The sequence below is a fragment of the Urocitellus parryii genome, chromosome 1 (genome assembly GCF_045843805.1).
Source record: "Urocitellus parryii isolate mUroPar1 chromosome 1, mUroPar1.hap1, whole genome shotgun sequence".
In the NCBI taxonomy this organism is placed as follows: Eukaryota; Metazoa; Chordata; class Mammalia; order Rodentia; family Sciuridae; genus Urocitellus; species Urocitellus parryii.
Genome location: NC_135531.1, coordinates 12696563 through 12713072, shown reverse-complemented (window position 1 = coordinate 12713072; position 16510 = coordinate 12696563). Strand labels below are relative to the sequence as shown.

Sequence of the window (16510 nt, the reverse complement as noted above, 5' to 3'; positions counted from 1 at the left end):
CCCACCAGCAGCACAGAGGATTTCTCACTCCTCTTCCTCCTCACCTGGGGTTGCTGATCTTACTTTAGCTATTCTAGATGAGTGGTATTTCTCTGTGTTTTAGAGCTACAGTTCCCTAATGATTGGTGACAGCATGTTCAGGGAAAGCTTTAAAGAGGTCTTTTATTAGGAAACACATCAGCTGAAAACCATCTAGTGATACTTTCAATTTGCATACAGAACCTGACTTCCATTTTTAATAGAGAAAAGTTTAAAACATCAATTTTGTACTATAGATATCTTCCCATTTGCTCTAACATTTTCCACAGAAAACATTTCCAGTTGCTGTAAATCATGTTGTATGCCATTATACTGCAGTACCACAGTGGTCTTAGGCACTAGATACAATACTGTGAGATTTGGAGTAAGGCAATCTAGACTTAAGGAATGCTTTGACCAAGCATAGCTCTGACCTGAGAGAACCACTCAATTTCTCTGAGACTCTGTTTGCCAGTACAAATACCACCTGGATACCACTTCAAGGAGTCAGTAAGAGAACCAAGTAGAAAAGGTTGCAGCAGAAGCATCCTGTGAAAACAGCAGTGCTCTGGACACATGTTAATTATCCTCATTAGAAGGATGGAGTTGAATTAACTAAATAGACAAGATTTGATAAAAAAAAAAAAACAACTTTGGGCCAATTAGTTTACTCTGAGCAATAAGTAATTTATCAAAACAAGTTTGCATTATTTTATTGAAAGAGTCAAAATATTTAACCCAAAACAACCATGATAGTTTGTCTAACCAGAGGACTTTTCTACTTAAGGAGGTCCTTCCACATGCAGGGGCAGGGTAGAACAGGTGACAGGCCATACACTGAAGTTGTCTATGGGCTTCCAATGAAGAGAACCCTGGAACACATGGTCACTCACCTTTCCAAGAGGAACATTTATGAAAAAGTGGCCCTTTGCAACTGTGTTTATTCTGCTGAAAAAGGAAATGAACCACTTACTTAACTCTCGTTTTTCAAAATCTCACCTGAATGCATTTGCCTCACTGAAGCTGCTCCCAACCCTGTTACTACATACATGAACCTATGAAAGGAAATGTCCCTGGAGCTCCCAGCTATGAATCAAGGCCACTGATGTGTTGAGCCCTCTCCCTGACAGTGGCTAGTGTCCTTCGTGCACTAAAGTTCCAGGAGCTGTGTGAATCTCAGGGCTCAGACAAGATTTGATCCAAAAAAAAAAAAAAAACAACAAAAAACAACTTTGGGCCAATTAGGTTACTCTGGGATCTCAGCAGCCTCTCCTCAAAATCACTGTGTCTTAACTCAAGGACCTGATGTGTGGGGCAGGTAGGCAGAGTGCCTGTCTGGGTTGGAGAGCCTGCAATATTCTCTTTTCCAACAAATGCTACCAAAAATACCCTTTAGTTTATGACACATTTTAACAAGTCTCTCTTTTATACACGGGTAAAGAGAATATAAAAAGTGGCTTAGAACTGGCCTGGTGCATGACATGTGGGTATGCTTCTACATAATGTCACTGCGATAGCATCGATTAATGTTTCTGCTGTAATGATAATTAGGATAAAACTCTTCCTCTAAGAAGAATGTAGATTCTGAAGCCAAATATATGAATTCAAATCCTGACCTTAAATAGAGAGACCTGGTAGATTAAATAAGATGTTACGTATAAAGAAATAAGTAAACGCTAGCCACTATTACAAGAAAAATCTTTTCGTAAGAAGAAAAAAAAATCATAAAATTTTAAAATCTTCTTTCTCTAGACAGTTTTCAGAACATATCCAGGTTCCTATTAAATGTTCAAGATATGTCACTTAACATGGTAAATTTAACACCATCAAACATTTAAATCTTTTTACTCCTAAAAATAATATAGTATGAGACAAAGGTACTAGAATAGTCTGTCACATTCCATAGAAATTGCTTCCTCTCAAATCCAGGGGAAGTGTCATGAGTAGGTGGGGGGTCAAACCATTGTCCTTCCACCTGATCAACAACAACCAGCATCCCCCCCTATATGAGCCTGGGTGCTTCAATGTGTGTCCCTGGTGCAATGGGCTCACTCTACCTGGCCCACCAGTGAAACCAGAAAGGGCTAATGCTACGGAGGAGAACTCATCCTGGGATTGCAAAGTTAAGGAAAATGAAATTAAATGAGATAGAAGGAGCAAGACTGTGTTTAAAACCATAATGCTGAATTCCTAAAAGTCCTTTGCCCCTTTAGAATTTTTGTGTCTAGTTCCACAGGAAATATTCTCACTCAACTTGGATTTAAAACGTCTTAGAGAAAGGTCCTTCCTAATGTCAACTGAGGATGCACTGACACACATCATTATGCAGCATGATTCAAGTAAAGTCTATTTTAAGTTTTTAAAATGATACAGGATGCTTAAAATACCCAAGAATAAAGAAATCAGGAAAAGTCTCCAGGATGCCTGCAACATTCTTAACACACATTTCCTAAGGGTGAAAAAAAAATGCACTTCTGTGCAAGTTGTTAATTATAATAAAATAGATATACCTTTATCCAATAGCAAGAAGAGAGTCACACCCTGAGTGCATAGCAACCTGGTTTTCTACTTTGAACCATGGGTTAAAGCTGGATGTTGTGGTGCATTCCTGTAACCCTGGTTCTGCTGAGGCAACCTGGGCAATTTAGTGAGACCATGTCTTGAAATTTTAAAAAAGAATGGGAGGACAAATCACAGGCTTGGGTAATGCTGCCCCCTAGAGGCTAAAAATATAAGGAGTGCTTGATGATCTCTCCAGTGCAGACTAATGTCCAAGGAATTCACAAGCCAGGGCAAAAGTTCTGTGGAAGTGAACTTGAACTCAGACTGGAATGCACACGTGTACAGACCTGGCTCATGGACCAGGATACAAGGGGAAGGATGGGCTGGGGACAGACATGAGGTTCTATGGAGAAAACCTCTGTGATGAAGATATGGGAAGACTCCCAGCATCACACTGAGTCTGATCCAGGTACATGCCCTTCCTCGGCCTCTTCTTCACTGGCGTCTGTGGGCCTTGCAACTCTGCTTGAAAGAAATCAGGAAAAGTCTCACCTCAAGAAGAAAAGGCCCTTTCTTCACTAATTGGAGGGGAGCCCACACCATGGAGGGCTCCTAGAGGAAACTGAGCAGGGCATCTTGAGAAAGGACAAGACTTTCAGGTGATTAAGTGGATGGTGGGATTGGAGCCCTGAGACCTGGAGGTTGCTGTAACCCCAGGTGTTCCCAGGTGGGTCAACAGCTGGCACATGTGAACACAGGCTTCAAGTTGTTTAGGAGTTGGGGCACAGAAGGAGGGTACAACATACCAGCTGCAGTCCTTTATCCCAAGTGTGACCCAGAGGAAATCCTTAGAGCACTCTACCTCTTCTCATCTATGAAATAGGATCATTTTACTGTCTACATCTTCACTAACTCGCAAAGCCAGTTTGAGAACCCAATGAGATTACCAGAGAGGTCTGAAAGTGGATTCTCACACAAGAACTTGGTACACAGAAGCTGCTACCACTGGTGTCTGTCCCTCCCCCCCACCCCCCACCCCACTCTTGTTTTTGAAAAAGACAATCACATGGGTCCAAGTGCACTGGCAAGCTGTAAAGCAGCAAAGGACACATCATAGCCATGGCTTCCCAGAGCTGCTGAAAGTTAAAAGCAGAAGTGGGCAGGTTTCAATGGCAACTTGCAGGTGCAATTTCAGAGGGCAACCATTATGCACATAAAATGTGATTCTGTTTCAGGTATAAGACACAGGGATAAAAAGAGAACTGTTCCTACCACGTACAGAACATTCTTCTGTCTGAAATAATGAACTGTGCTTTGGGCGCACACGCCTACTGCCTTGAATTGCAGGAGTTTGAGGAGTGCCTTTCTATTCTTGGGTGGGATAAAAGATCCCTTAATATGCTAAAAGAAAATGTATGAAGGATGTATGGGGTAGGGATGGGAATAGAGGGCAAATCAAAGTCAACATCATGAAGTAATATCAATTCAAATGTATGTAAGAGGAGGAAACAAGGAGAAAAACCAGAAGTGTGTTCTGGGCATCTATACATGTGAGAGGAGAAAGTGCACGGACAGTCTCTTTCCTCAGTCCCGGAGGGCTGACACGTGAGAATAAGGTGAAGCACCTGTGACATGGAAACCTTGCCCAGCTAGGCACACAAAATGCCAAGTGACTGACACACAGTTAACAATCAGTGTGGACCAGTGGTACTTCAATTACCCAGACATGACATCAAGCCCAGTTCTATTAATGTCAAATTTGACATTAGGGATTTTTATTTTAACTTTTTAGATTTCTTTCCATCTCACCAACAGATTAGACACACTCTCTGTGTTGTCAACTGGGAGTGTCAAGTTTGGGAAAAGTTCCTCCTCACTCTAGGTCATCTAGAGACTGACCACTGTCCCCCTGAAATAGTCTGCAGCTAGGTGAAGTGCAATTCTTCCTTGCCATGACAAGTATGCACGTATCTGAACATGGTGCACACTCCCACTGCTTGCCTTTTCCCTGGGCTAATATTTTATTCCTTGAGGTCTGCTGGAGCAGCATGACTTACACCTCTTCTGACACCAGCTCACTTTCCCCAGAACATGCTCTGCTCTCAAAGTGGGAACTGAAGAACTGAACAAAATACCCACAACCCAAACAGGAGCCAGAGTGCAAACTGCTACCACTGGTGTCTGTCCCCCCCCCCCCCCCAACTCTTGTGTAAGATCATTTTCTTGATCTTACACAACAGTAAGATGTGTAACATGTGTAAGATCATTTTCTTGTTAAACACATACAGCTGCCACCTATGCAATACCCAATTCTGTTCTGATTCAAAACAGACTTGCATATTAAGATCCATGGGTGAAATTCCTATGACAGATTTTGACTTATTCCTTCTGAAATTGGTTGAGTCCTAATTCTGAAGTCCGACATCTAGCAGATCGTTATCGACTGTACACTCCTTCCACATCAGTCCAACCACTCACAGACTTTCTGTGTGGGTCCAGAGATCTGCCAATGACATTGGACATTTCCTCCAGCCCTGCTGACACCATCTGATAACAACTCCCGCACTGACAGTTCCACATGCAAGGGTTTTAATGCAGCAACAATTATTTCTGCTATGGCACCAATTCTGTTCTCAAAACAAAATAAATAGTTCTCAACACAACACAATGAAGTTTTCAGGATGCTCAAATTCAGATGAGCAATCTCTTTAGATGTTATGCAAGCATGAAGAGGGTAGGTGGTGTTAGTTCAAAGATCCCACTGAGAAGTCTTTTTCCTCAGATAGAAAGTGGCATGAGGAGATAAGCCAGTCTGTCTGCTGAACTTCAAGAAGACTGGTCCATCATCTTCCATTACCACCTTTGTTAATAAGTACAGTCCACTGTGGCTTTGGGCTAGAAACTGTTTCCTTTTTCACATGCTGAGTATGAGTCACATCTCACTATTGGAAACACTTCTGGCATCTTCCACATGGAGAGCAGAATGGAAGAGAAGGAGTGTCTTGGTCTTGGACTGACATACTCAGCTGATTCTTTTTACAGCCATTCAACACTCTTGAGTCATTGTCCTAACAGACTGCCCCAGTTAGCTGTCTTGTCTACAAATTTAAGTGTTGAAAGGCCTGGCTAAAAGCCTACCCAATAACTCTACCATGTGCCCTGCATCCAAACAGAAACCTAGTGAAGAACAAAACAAAGTTAGCAAGCTATCAGGGGTTCATTCACTCCTTCCTCTACTCTCTATGACTCTGCCCAGGGTTAACTTCAACCTGAGAAAATGTATAAAATCTCCCTTCTTAAAAAAATCACAACTATGTTTGCAGCCTCTTAAGTCTCTTTACACAGTTCCATAAAGATCAGCAGACCCAGTTTGGAGACCTAATTATCCAGTTCTTTCAATACCAGGGATCTAATCTGTCTGGAAACAGAGACCTAAATTCACTTAGACCTAAATTCACTAATTATAGACACCTGTGATTCTCTATTCAAACTTTTTCTTACAAAACCTTTGCCCATTTTGGTCTTTTGCTTCCTCTAGACCATATGTGAAGAAGTCTCCTGGAGGACAGCAAGAAGCAAAGGGGGCAAGAGAGTGGGTGTTTTGATGCTGCCATTAGCACCAGTGGACTCAGGCAGAAAGACCAACTGTTTCTTGATCTTCTCTTCTGAGTTCTGAGCTTTTTAAAAAGGAAGAGAAGGCAAACAAATTATAACAAAACCAAAAAAGGCCTTGTCACTCTCTCTAAGCCTTGTTTAACTGGAGATGTGAAGCTGTCCTGGGACTCCTGGGAAGACCCTAGTTAGTAACTCCTTGTGCTCCACCTTTCTGCCTTTCCTCTGTCCATACAAACTAAGACTATGAGGACAGTGCAGACTGCATGAGTGAAAACATGCATGGAGAGTTTGCTTCCTCTTTCAATGAATCAAAGACATGTTGTGATAAGTAATAAAATATTTAATTCATGAAGCTGAGTATCAAATTAAGAAATCAAGAATATAAAAGTGTCCTTTTATTGAAATTGAACAAGACTACATATGCACACGTGGTTTCAGTTGGTCATTCGGGGACCTGTAATACTGCATTTTGCCACACTGCTTCACCTTTTATATTACCTGAAGTCCTAGATACAGCCAGCTTATTAGAGACATCTGCAACTCTCCACGCAGAGATAACCCTTCAACAAGACTATAAAAGTCGAAGTCAGTGTACAGTTATATATTTTAATCTCTATTGCAACACTGAATTACAAATGAAGATAACATATCACTGACTAATTTATTCAATAATCATTGGGGTCAATGACTACTGCATGTCAGATATATTAGAGCTTCCTGTGATTTGTTACAATAACTTCTGATTTCTCTATAGGCATAAAAATATTCTTACTTGAAAATATTGATCCAATATTACCAAATAGAAATTTCATTTATTTAAACCACACTTTAAATTAATCTATAGAAAAAATAGTTCTACATTATTTTGACAAAAAAAACTCTTAAATAATATCATAACATCATTTTTCAATGGACAACACGAATATTTTATACATGTTTATTTGGGGAAAAAATCATTTGCTTTGCAGGGATGAGAAGTATTTAGTAATATATGCAAAATGATTTATGACAATATGAATGGTGGACCCATGAGTAAAGATAATCTCCAGCAGCTGACTTGGCTCTGAGGGAACAAAGGTGGAGACACAGCAGACTGTGCATCCCAGGAAGGATCTCAAGTTTATCAGGTCAGAGTAAAGTGAATACTGAAGAATGGGGGAGAATTAAGCAGGGGAGATGTAGGTGCTTACTGTTGATCAAAGATCAGTGAGGCCCAGAAGACCAAATCATACCTATGAAGTTACATCTTCGTATCTTTATCAAGTAAATTAAAATGGGGAACAGAAGTGAGAAAAAGGAACATTTGCAGTTGCCCTAAGAAAAGCAGTAAGTCAAGAGTTTTATAAGAATCTGAAGCACTGCAGAGTGACTTGGCTCAGTTCACTCAGCCAGTTAAGGAGTGCTAGGATTTGGACTAGCACTAAGGTGTCCCTCCAGATCTCATGTGTTGATACAGGAATTCTAAAGGTGAAATGGTTAGATTACAAAGTGTTGTGACCTTATCAAGCCATCCTAGTTTGAATGGAATAACTGGGTGGTAACTACAGGCAGGTAGGGTGTGGTTGGAGGAGGAGGGTCTCTGGGGTAGTACTCTGGAAAAATGCATCTTCCCTGGAACCCCTTCTGCAGTGGCTCTGCTTCCTATCCAACATGAGGTGAGTGGTGCTCTCCCATTATACCCACCTTTCTGCTATCATGCTCTGCCTTACCTTGGGCCCAGAGCAACGGAAAGGACCTCCATGGACTGAACCTCTGAAACTGTCAGCCAAAATTAAATTTTCCTCCTCTAAGTTGTTTTTTCAGATATGCTGGACTCAGCAATGCAATGTTAACATAAGGGCCTTCTGAACTTAATAAGGAATGTAGTATTTCTAGAGAAAACAAATGACCAGATCTATTATTTTTTAATATTCCCACCTACAAAAGACCATTTAATTTCTTTTTCACAAGAATGTCAAGCCAGACACTACAGTCCACATAAGGACCCAGGATATGCCAGAAGTGGCAACTGAAGTCCAAAGTCAAAATCTAATGCTCAGTCACCTCAGGTTCTTAGTTTCCTGTTGTTCTTATTAGCATGTGGCCATTTAATTGCTCATTTGCATTCAGATAAAAAAAATCAAAAGAGCACACACAACTCATTTAATGCACTAGGGACCACAGCTAAAAAACTTAATGTTAAACATAAAATTATTGAGATCTGATCATACAAACTTTTCAATCTAAAATATCATATGTTGGATCTTAACCTTTCCCATTGACAAGTTTACACATCATTTCTGCATTTCTGAGATGTTAAAAAAGCTTGAGGTTGCACATAACATTTCTCATGACAGAACATAACATGGTCCACCCAGTCTGGAAAATAATGTGGCAGTTTCTTTGGACCTGACTGCACTTACCAAAGGACTCAGCAATTGTGCTCTTAAGACACTGATCTCAGAGAAATAAGAACTTACATTAATACAAAAATTTGTACATGACTGTTCATAGCTTCTCTTTTTGTATTAGTCCCAAACTGAAAACAACTCAAATACTCTTCAAGGGGTAAATGGTAAGACAAACTGATGTATCCATATTATTAATATTACTCAGCAAAAAAGAGGAAAGAGTTATTGAAACATGCAAGAAAAGGAATGGGACTCCAGACAATCAAGCTGAAAAAAAAAGCCAACCTCAGAAAGTTTCAAATTTTGGATTCCGTTTACATGTAATATGTTTAAAAATAACAAAATACTAGAGCCAGAGGACAGGAGTGAATGGTGGCACAGATCTAAGAAGGCAGCCCAAAGACATCCTCTGGTGACAGAACAATTGTTTGTGATTCCCTGTGTTGAAAGCAGTGAACTAACACAAATGCACATGTACCACACAAGTTCACATGAACCTGGTGAAACAGGAATAAAAGAGCAACTAGAGAGCAGCTTCCACGTAAACACTGGGGCAGGCCTTCTTTGAGAGAGAAGGTGGGTGTGATACAAAGGTTCTGCACCAGAACCAACAGTCAGGAGAACCCAGCAAAAGGCAACTAGTCTACACATAAGCATTCTGTACCTTGAGACAGTTTCTGTGTTTTTTAACCACCAAATTTCTGAGGGGCTCGTCAGCTCCACAGGAGAAGAGAAGACATCTCTGGGCCCTTTCAAAGTGGCTGCTTGAGAAAGCACTGACAAGTTTCTAGTACACTCCTGGAATATACTCAGTGAGGACCAGAGGAAAAGCAGCTCAGAGAGCTCCACCTGCATGCCCAGAAGCCATCCTTGCCTGGAGTGACCCAGGGCCAGGGCAAGGGCTTACAGCTCTCTCTGCTCTCCCCTGAGGAGCTCAGCATTGGCTCAAACAAACATAAAGAAGAAATTTTGCATGCTCAGCTGTGAAGCATAAAAATAAAGCCAGATTAGTATGCTGCAATACAAAATATCTCCAGGTGGTTGGGAGGCCTTTAGTTTTGACTTCTGAATAAAATCAAAGGTTCTCTTTTCTCAGGCATTACTCAAAACAAAAACTTGTCCCAGTTCAGGGTGTAAGTTTGCAGAAGCAGAACCAAGATTTCTTTACTTAAACCAGCAAGAATTGCAGCCCAATTCAAAGGGGAATGATCTTTCCTGGGAAACCATGCTTCTGAGGCAAAAACCAATGCAAGGCCATTGAATCAATTCCAGAAGAACAAGCTGGTTGAGAGCTCAATGTTACCACTTGGTTGCCTCAAATAACCCACAAATTGCAAAGGTAATTATCAATTAAGTCAGGAACTAATTTTGAGGATCTACTGAATGAATATGAAAGATGAAAATAGTTATGCTATTATTATATTTGAAAATAAATATCAGTCACTAAATTTAGAAACAGACCACCTATTTCACAATTTTTCATTTCTACTGTGTCTAGGTCTAGGAGACAAAAGAGGGGAACACAAAGGTAAATGGGATATGGTCCTGGTCTCAAGGAACTCAAAGTCTATTAAGAGAAACAAACAAATGTCTAAAATGTGTGATACGCACGAGAGCAGAAGCGCTTCGTGCCTCTGGTCAATCATTCTGGTATCCCTCCTTGGATAGTACAGTTGGCTTGAGAGATTTTGAAATGAATGAGTAAAAAGAGGAAGTGAAACAAACAGTGAAAAAAAATGTATTGCACAGGCAAAGTCAATATCTGCATCTAGACTGCGAACCACCAACCTTCAAGGTGGGTTTAGCTCAGAGACCACTGAGCTAAACCTGAGCAGACACTGCCTTGACCAGGAACTTTTTAGAATGAGTTTCGAAGAGATCACCTCATTGGAGAGCCAGAATCAGTACAAGAGTTGATGCCCACACTCAGGGGAGGGAGGAAGCAGCAGGGTAGGGGACTCTGGTGTCTGGGGGCTTTGACAAGCGACTCTGAAAGGCTCCATGAACTTGCCTCAAGGAAAGACAAGCTTTTACCCCCACCTTTCCTATGTAGGAAATTTTAAATTGTACCATCTACTTGAGAAGAAGAACTGATTCATACAACTTCTCTCTTTTGGCAATTTCACATTCATTTGATATGTTAATATGTTTAGTGATTTTACATAAACACCTATCAACAACAATCAAGAGCAGCACAATTTCCTCCTCTTGGCCCTTGTCTCATTTTAAACTCATTAAACTTGTTCTAAACTTCTGTGGGTTTTCAGTCAACAGCCTGTTTCAAAACACAACTACTGAAGAAACCATTCTTCTTTCATAAAACCTATCAAGTATTCCTGGGACTTTTAGGGTTTTTGAACAGCACAGATTACTAAAGAAATTTTGGAGCTGGTCAGGAGAAGACAAATCCCCTAAGAAAATGGCTGGGGCTTAGATGAAGTATGAGTATATGGAGGAGAAGAATCTGGCCACATTCCAAGTCTGTGGGCCAGGGTTCCTGAAGCTGCACCCCTGGCTCGTCTGGGCACACTGTGTCCTGCTATACATGGCACAGCTGGCCCAGAAAATCCTTCTTTGGCCCTAGGTCACTTTTAATGCATGCTTTTGAGAAGAAACAATCAGGGTAAACATGCCAGATTCTCTTCTTCTATGACGTCCCCTCATACAAAAAGAAAGGAACAAGCACTGAAAACTCTCCAACGGTGAAATCAAACCTCTTCACCCATAAGATAAATTTTTAAGATCTCCTTAGTCTGCAGAGTCATTCATACTAGAAGTTCCTAGAGCATTAAGCCAATGAAAACAAAAGGTATTTCCACTTCTAAATAATTACCAGGCTCAGTGACAACAAAGACTCCCTGGTCTACTGCCTGGAATGCTTTTATTATGCTGATGATGATATAAAAACCAATGAATCCAAACTGCACCTCTGCAAGAACAGCTTCCGAAAACCTCTTTCCTCCCAAATGTCTCTCAGTGTCTGCTTTATGAAACCACAGAGGGAGTAGACACAGTGATAAAAAAAAAAATCACAAATATTACCTTATGAAAAGACTTCCTGTCCTAAAAAAGAAGTTATATCCATACTTGGACTGCTAAATTGATGAAAAATATTGCAAGTACCATGTGTTACAGGTGGGAGGCCTCCTGCCTCCTGCTTCTCTATCAGCTCCCTATGAAAACTATTGCTGGGGCCTCTCCCACAACATCTATGTCACCCACAGCAACAGCACCTCCCAGGGCCCGAATGAGGAACTGGTGATTGAACACCCACCCAGAACTCTTAACCTGAGGTGGTCCAGGCTGTGCAGTGCTCCTGGCCTGTTTCTTGCCTCTGTCACTACTTAGTAAAGTAAAGCACAATCTGCTTTCATATACAGATCACCTTTAGCTCTCTTCCTCCTTCTCAGGGAGGTTGTAAATATGCTAAGATAAAGACAAGTGAACATACCAACACTAGTGGGAAAGAAAGATAAGATATAATCCCAAGACATGGAGACATTGTTTGTACAGAGCTTGAGGTACAGGGAAGAGCAACTAACTGTGCCTGGGGAAGAGGAGGCGGCACATCCCAGCCTTAAAGTTTTTGAAATGTCATGAGTTCAAGATACTGCACTGTGGGGGAGAGGCCCTGAAGAGAAGCACACAGCCCAAGACAGTCAGGAGAAGTATGGCTCAGACTGAAGACTTAGAGGCACTGGCTGTTCCCAGATACAACAAGAGTTACTGATGGCTCAAGAGCAGGGGACAACCCCATCAGATATGTGTTCCAGAAAAACAACTGACAGAGGCAGGGGAGCAGGTGGTGGTTTAGCTCTAACGGAGCTGAGTCAGTAATTGGACTTAGTGATCCTGAATCCACACAAGAAACCACCCTGGAAGAAAGCTCACTTAACACTGAAGGTGGACTTAACAAGAATGCCCACTAGTATTTGGGGAACAGCTTTTAACACCTCCCTGTGCTCATAGTCTGGACCTGCCTTCTTCTTCTTGCTGGTCTAGTGCTGTCTCCTTGGAATAAAAAGCCTCTTTGTAAACAGTTTAAAGTCTTTTAATATATATATATATATGTGTGTGTGTGTGTGTGTGTGTGTGTGTGTGTGTGTGTATGTATATATATCTGCAGATGGACACAATACCTTTATTTTATTTATTTATTTTGACGTGGTGCTGAGGATCAAATCCAGTGCCTCATGCATGCTAGGCGAGTGCTCTACCACCAAGCTACAACCTCAGCCCTGAAGTCTTTTTTAATTACAGCATTATTAAGAGAGAAAAAGAAGTTAGCTATGCTGGTTTTCTATTCTGATGACTGTCTATCAAGTCCCAGCCCCTTTGCAGAAAGGACTGAGTACCAGCCACCAGCCTAGGCCAGGTAGAAGCACAAACTCTTGGGGTCTCAGCAATTGGCCAAATATATCTGCTACATGGCCTCAAAGAGTTTCAGAGGGAACAGAGCATGGTCTTTCCAGAGCCTAAACTGCCCAACATCCCAAATCAGCATGGAGTTTTTTCCTTTAAGCAATTTTACTTGTCTATGAACTTAGATACCTTTTTGAATAAGGCAAGTTGGATCCTGCCCTCTTTCAGAGGTTTTATCTTCCTAGATCCTTCCTTCTTATCTTATAATCATAAGCTTCCATGTGCTTAATCACAAATTACCCAGAAGCACCCTTTAATAAACTTCCAATTTATAAAGAGCTGTATTATAATATATTATGATACTTTGTGAAGGTACTTTGAGAAGCAGAGAATTACTTTCCTTAAGAGATAAGATTCAGCAAATTAACATCCTTAATCAATTTAAATCAATCTGAAAAAATCTAATTTTTATTATAAATCCTTTTTATCTTCAAAAACTACATAAGTTTAATTTTTTATGATCTCTACCAAGAATATTATAAATGTGTAAGGTATGATTAGTACCTACCAATTTTTCACACTCAAATATCACATTATCCCTTATCACAAGTTTATTACCAAGAGCACACGCATGACATTAGTATTTGTACCATTTGATGATGGTACTTTACATTCGATATGATCTACCATTCATTTTTATGAGCATCTCAGAGTAGTCTGACAGAAACCAGAAGGCAATTGTTATAACTTCTGTCATATGACTGGCCAATACTCAGAAAGGAAACCCAGCAGCTCTGCACACAACATGTAGGTGCTATTTAAGCTACATGGCATGCATGCACCACTCCCCTTTTCTCTTTCTGGAGTTGAAGAGATCTTTTCAGTTTTTTGTTTCCCTGATTACCTCCTGATCCACACCTCTCCCCCCTGCCACTCTTACCCTTGAAGACACCCCAAGCAAAGGCAGATGTGCACACACATGACAAAGAAGAAAGCACAGAGAGTTCAGCTCTTTCCCTGTCCACATTGACACCACTGGTGCTCATGGGCTACATCTCACAACTTGCCACTTTTAGTCCACTGTTTCACATTATGAACAAATACAAATTCCTTCAGAGGAGGTCAAAGACCCTGTCAGACAGATTATATTGCTATTTCCTGATGTCTTACCTCTTTCACGTGGGTGTGAAAGGACACCGACATGTCCAGGAGAATCTTTCGTTGCTCAACGCGCCGAACAAAATCTTGTATCCGGTCTTCAAGCTGATGGGCAGCCTGATAAATCTCTTCTGGGTCGCACTCCCCAGTCTGAGCCAGCTGTTCTGCTGCTTCTAGTAATTTATCTGCATTGGTGTATGTGTTCTGCACAAGAGAATACCCAGAGAAACAGGTGAAGAGAAGGAAATCAGCCAGGCCAGGAGCCATAACACATAGCAATGCAGAGTCAATTAGTGATATTTCTAGTCATTTATGTCAGTCAAACAGCTCAAATGTGAAGGGAAAGATGATTTTAGGAGTCCTATACATATCTATCAGCAGGCTTTTCCAAAACGGTTCTAAAATCTTAAGTGCTAGACCTCACTGCCAAGTCCATACACCTGAAGCAGCAGCAGGCTATCTGCTGGCTCCTGGCTCAGAAAAAGCTTCCACATTTTTGCTAAGGTAGAGCCAAGAAACAGTCCACAGCCACAAATGCCTGCTTCGCTTTTTTTCCCTCAGCTTTAAGCAGAGTTAATTCCAATTCCCAAAGTGCAAGTTAAAGGTTAAGTTCCAAACAAATACTAAGTTGCTGTCCCTTTCCATATACTTCCATGTAATGGTAATTCAGTGCTCATCTTTTTTCTATATAAGGATACACATTCTAAAAAGGGGAATTATAACTATAATGGCTATTCAGTAGTCAAGAGTTTCAAAGAACTGAAAAGTCAAGAGTTTCAAAGAACTGAAAAGTAAGTGTAAATACATGTATAAAATACTGAAGATAATTTTAATTCTTGACAAATCTGAGTTGTAAGTAGGAGCTCTGAGACAAGGTGGAGGGCTGCCATGCAGTACCAGAACAGAATTACTGCCTTCAGGGAGGGCCCAGAAAATCAGATTGTAGTTCCTCTAGAGAGGCAAGTTGAGTACTTTGTCCAACTCCTCAAACAAGTCCGAAAGCTGAGCATAGTAGGCATCTCATGGGAAAGGGTGGGAGGTGACCCAGAGAGTGGCCCAGGTGACCCTGTGGGGAGTCAGAGCCTGAATGGGGTGATGAGGGCACCCCTGTGGTAGGGTGGAAACAGCATGAGAAGTGGGGGCTGAGCGAGGTGAGGAGGAAGTCTGTGTTGGTCTGTTTCCTGTTGCCAATAACACACCACCACAGACTAGGTGAGTTATAAAGCAAGAAGGTTTATTTGGGCTCATGATTCTTCAGGCCCAAGGGCAAGGACCCCCATTTGGTGATGGCATTCTTGTTGCTGGCGTTCCAAGATTGTGCAGGGCATCACGTGGCAAGAGACCGGAAGCACGTTTGTTACTTCTGGTCTCTCTCCCTCTCTTTATAAAGCCCCCAGAATTCAGTTATGGAGGATCCACCCTAATGACTTTAAATCCTAATCACCTCTAAACCCAGTCATTAAGTTGCCACTCTCTCATACTTCACATTTGGATTAAACTTCAACTCTTTGGTGAGATACACATAGCATCCTGCCCTGTTCCCTAAGCTGAATATACTTCTCACAGAGCAAAATATAAATTATTCAATGCCCAATAGTTACACATTGCAGTTAATTTCAACATTAGCTCAAAAGTCCAAAGTCTTATTTGAGACTCAAGCCAACTCCTTACAGTTTTGAGACTGTAAAATCAGAAAGAGTTTGTCTACTTCCAAAGTTTGTCTATTCCAGTGGAATAAGCACAGGATGAACATTCCCACTTGAAAAGGGAGAAATTGGCAAATAGCAAAGAGTAAACAGCCCCAAGTAACGCTGAAACCCAGCAGGGAAGTATTAAATCTCAAGGCTCCAAGTCTGGCATGTTATGCATACTGCAGTGAGGGATGGGCACCCTAGGCCTTGAGTCCCACCTTGGTGCTCTGCTGCTCAGTGCCCATATGGCTGCTCTCTATGGCTATGTTTAAGTTGACAGTTTTCCTGGGCAGGTACAACAGCCTAGGTGTCCATTATCCAATGAATGGATAAAGAGAACTGGCATATATACACAAGGGAGTTTTGCTCAGTCAAAAAGAACAACAAAATTATGTCATTTGCATGAAAAATCAATGGAATTGGAAAGCATAATGTTAAGCAAAATAAACCAGACTTGGAAAGTCAAGGATCACATGTTTTCTCTCATATATGAAAGCTAAAGGAAAAGCTGGGGGGGGGGGTTGGTTTCCACATGAAAATAGAAGTGAGACTAGTAGGGGTTAGGGGAGGGAGAAGAGGAAGGCAAGGGGAGTTACTGGGGATTGAAACTGATCCATTTATATGTGATATACATGTATGAATATGCCTCAATGAATCCTACTATTATGTATAATTAATATGCACCAATTAAAAAAGAACAAGAACTTGAAACATCTTATTGTACCCAAAAGTAAGAAAGTCTTTAAGGTCAATGTGGACAAGTCAGGATATAGA

General features: G+C 41.1%; 1 protein-coding gene across 2 annotated transcripts in view; it reads right to left on the bottom strand.

The window, feature by feature from the left end:
• Trio (trio Rho guanine nucleotide exchange factor) overlaps positions 1-16510 on the bottom strand; it is a 334617-nt gene that overhangs the window by 135988 nt on the left and 182119 nt on the right. For both annotated transcript variants that reach the window (XM_026392392.2, XM_077800023.1), the window contains exon 11: positions 14058-14249. In XM_026392392.2, the coding sequence (XP_026248177.2) occupies positions 14058-14249 (192 nt within the window). The remainder of the gene's footprint in view (positions 1-14057; positions 14250-16510) is intronic.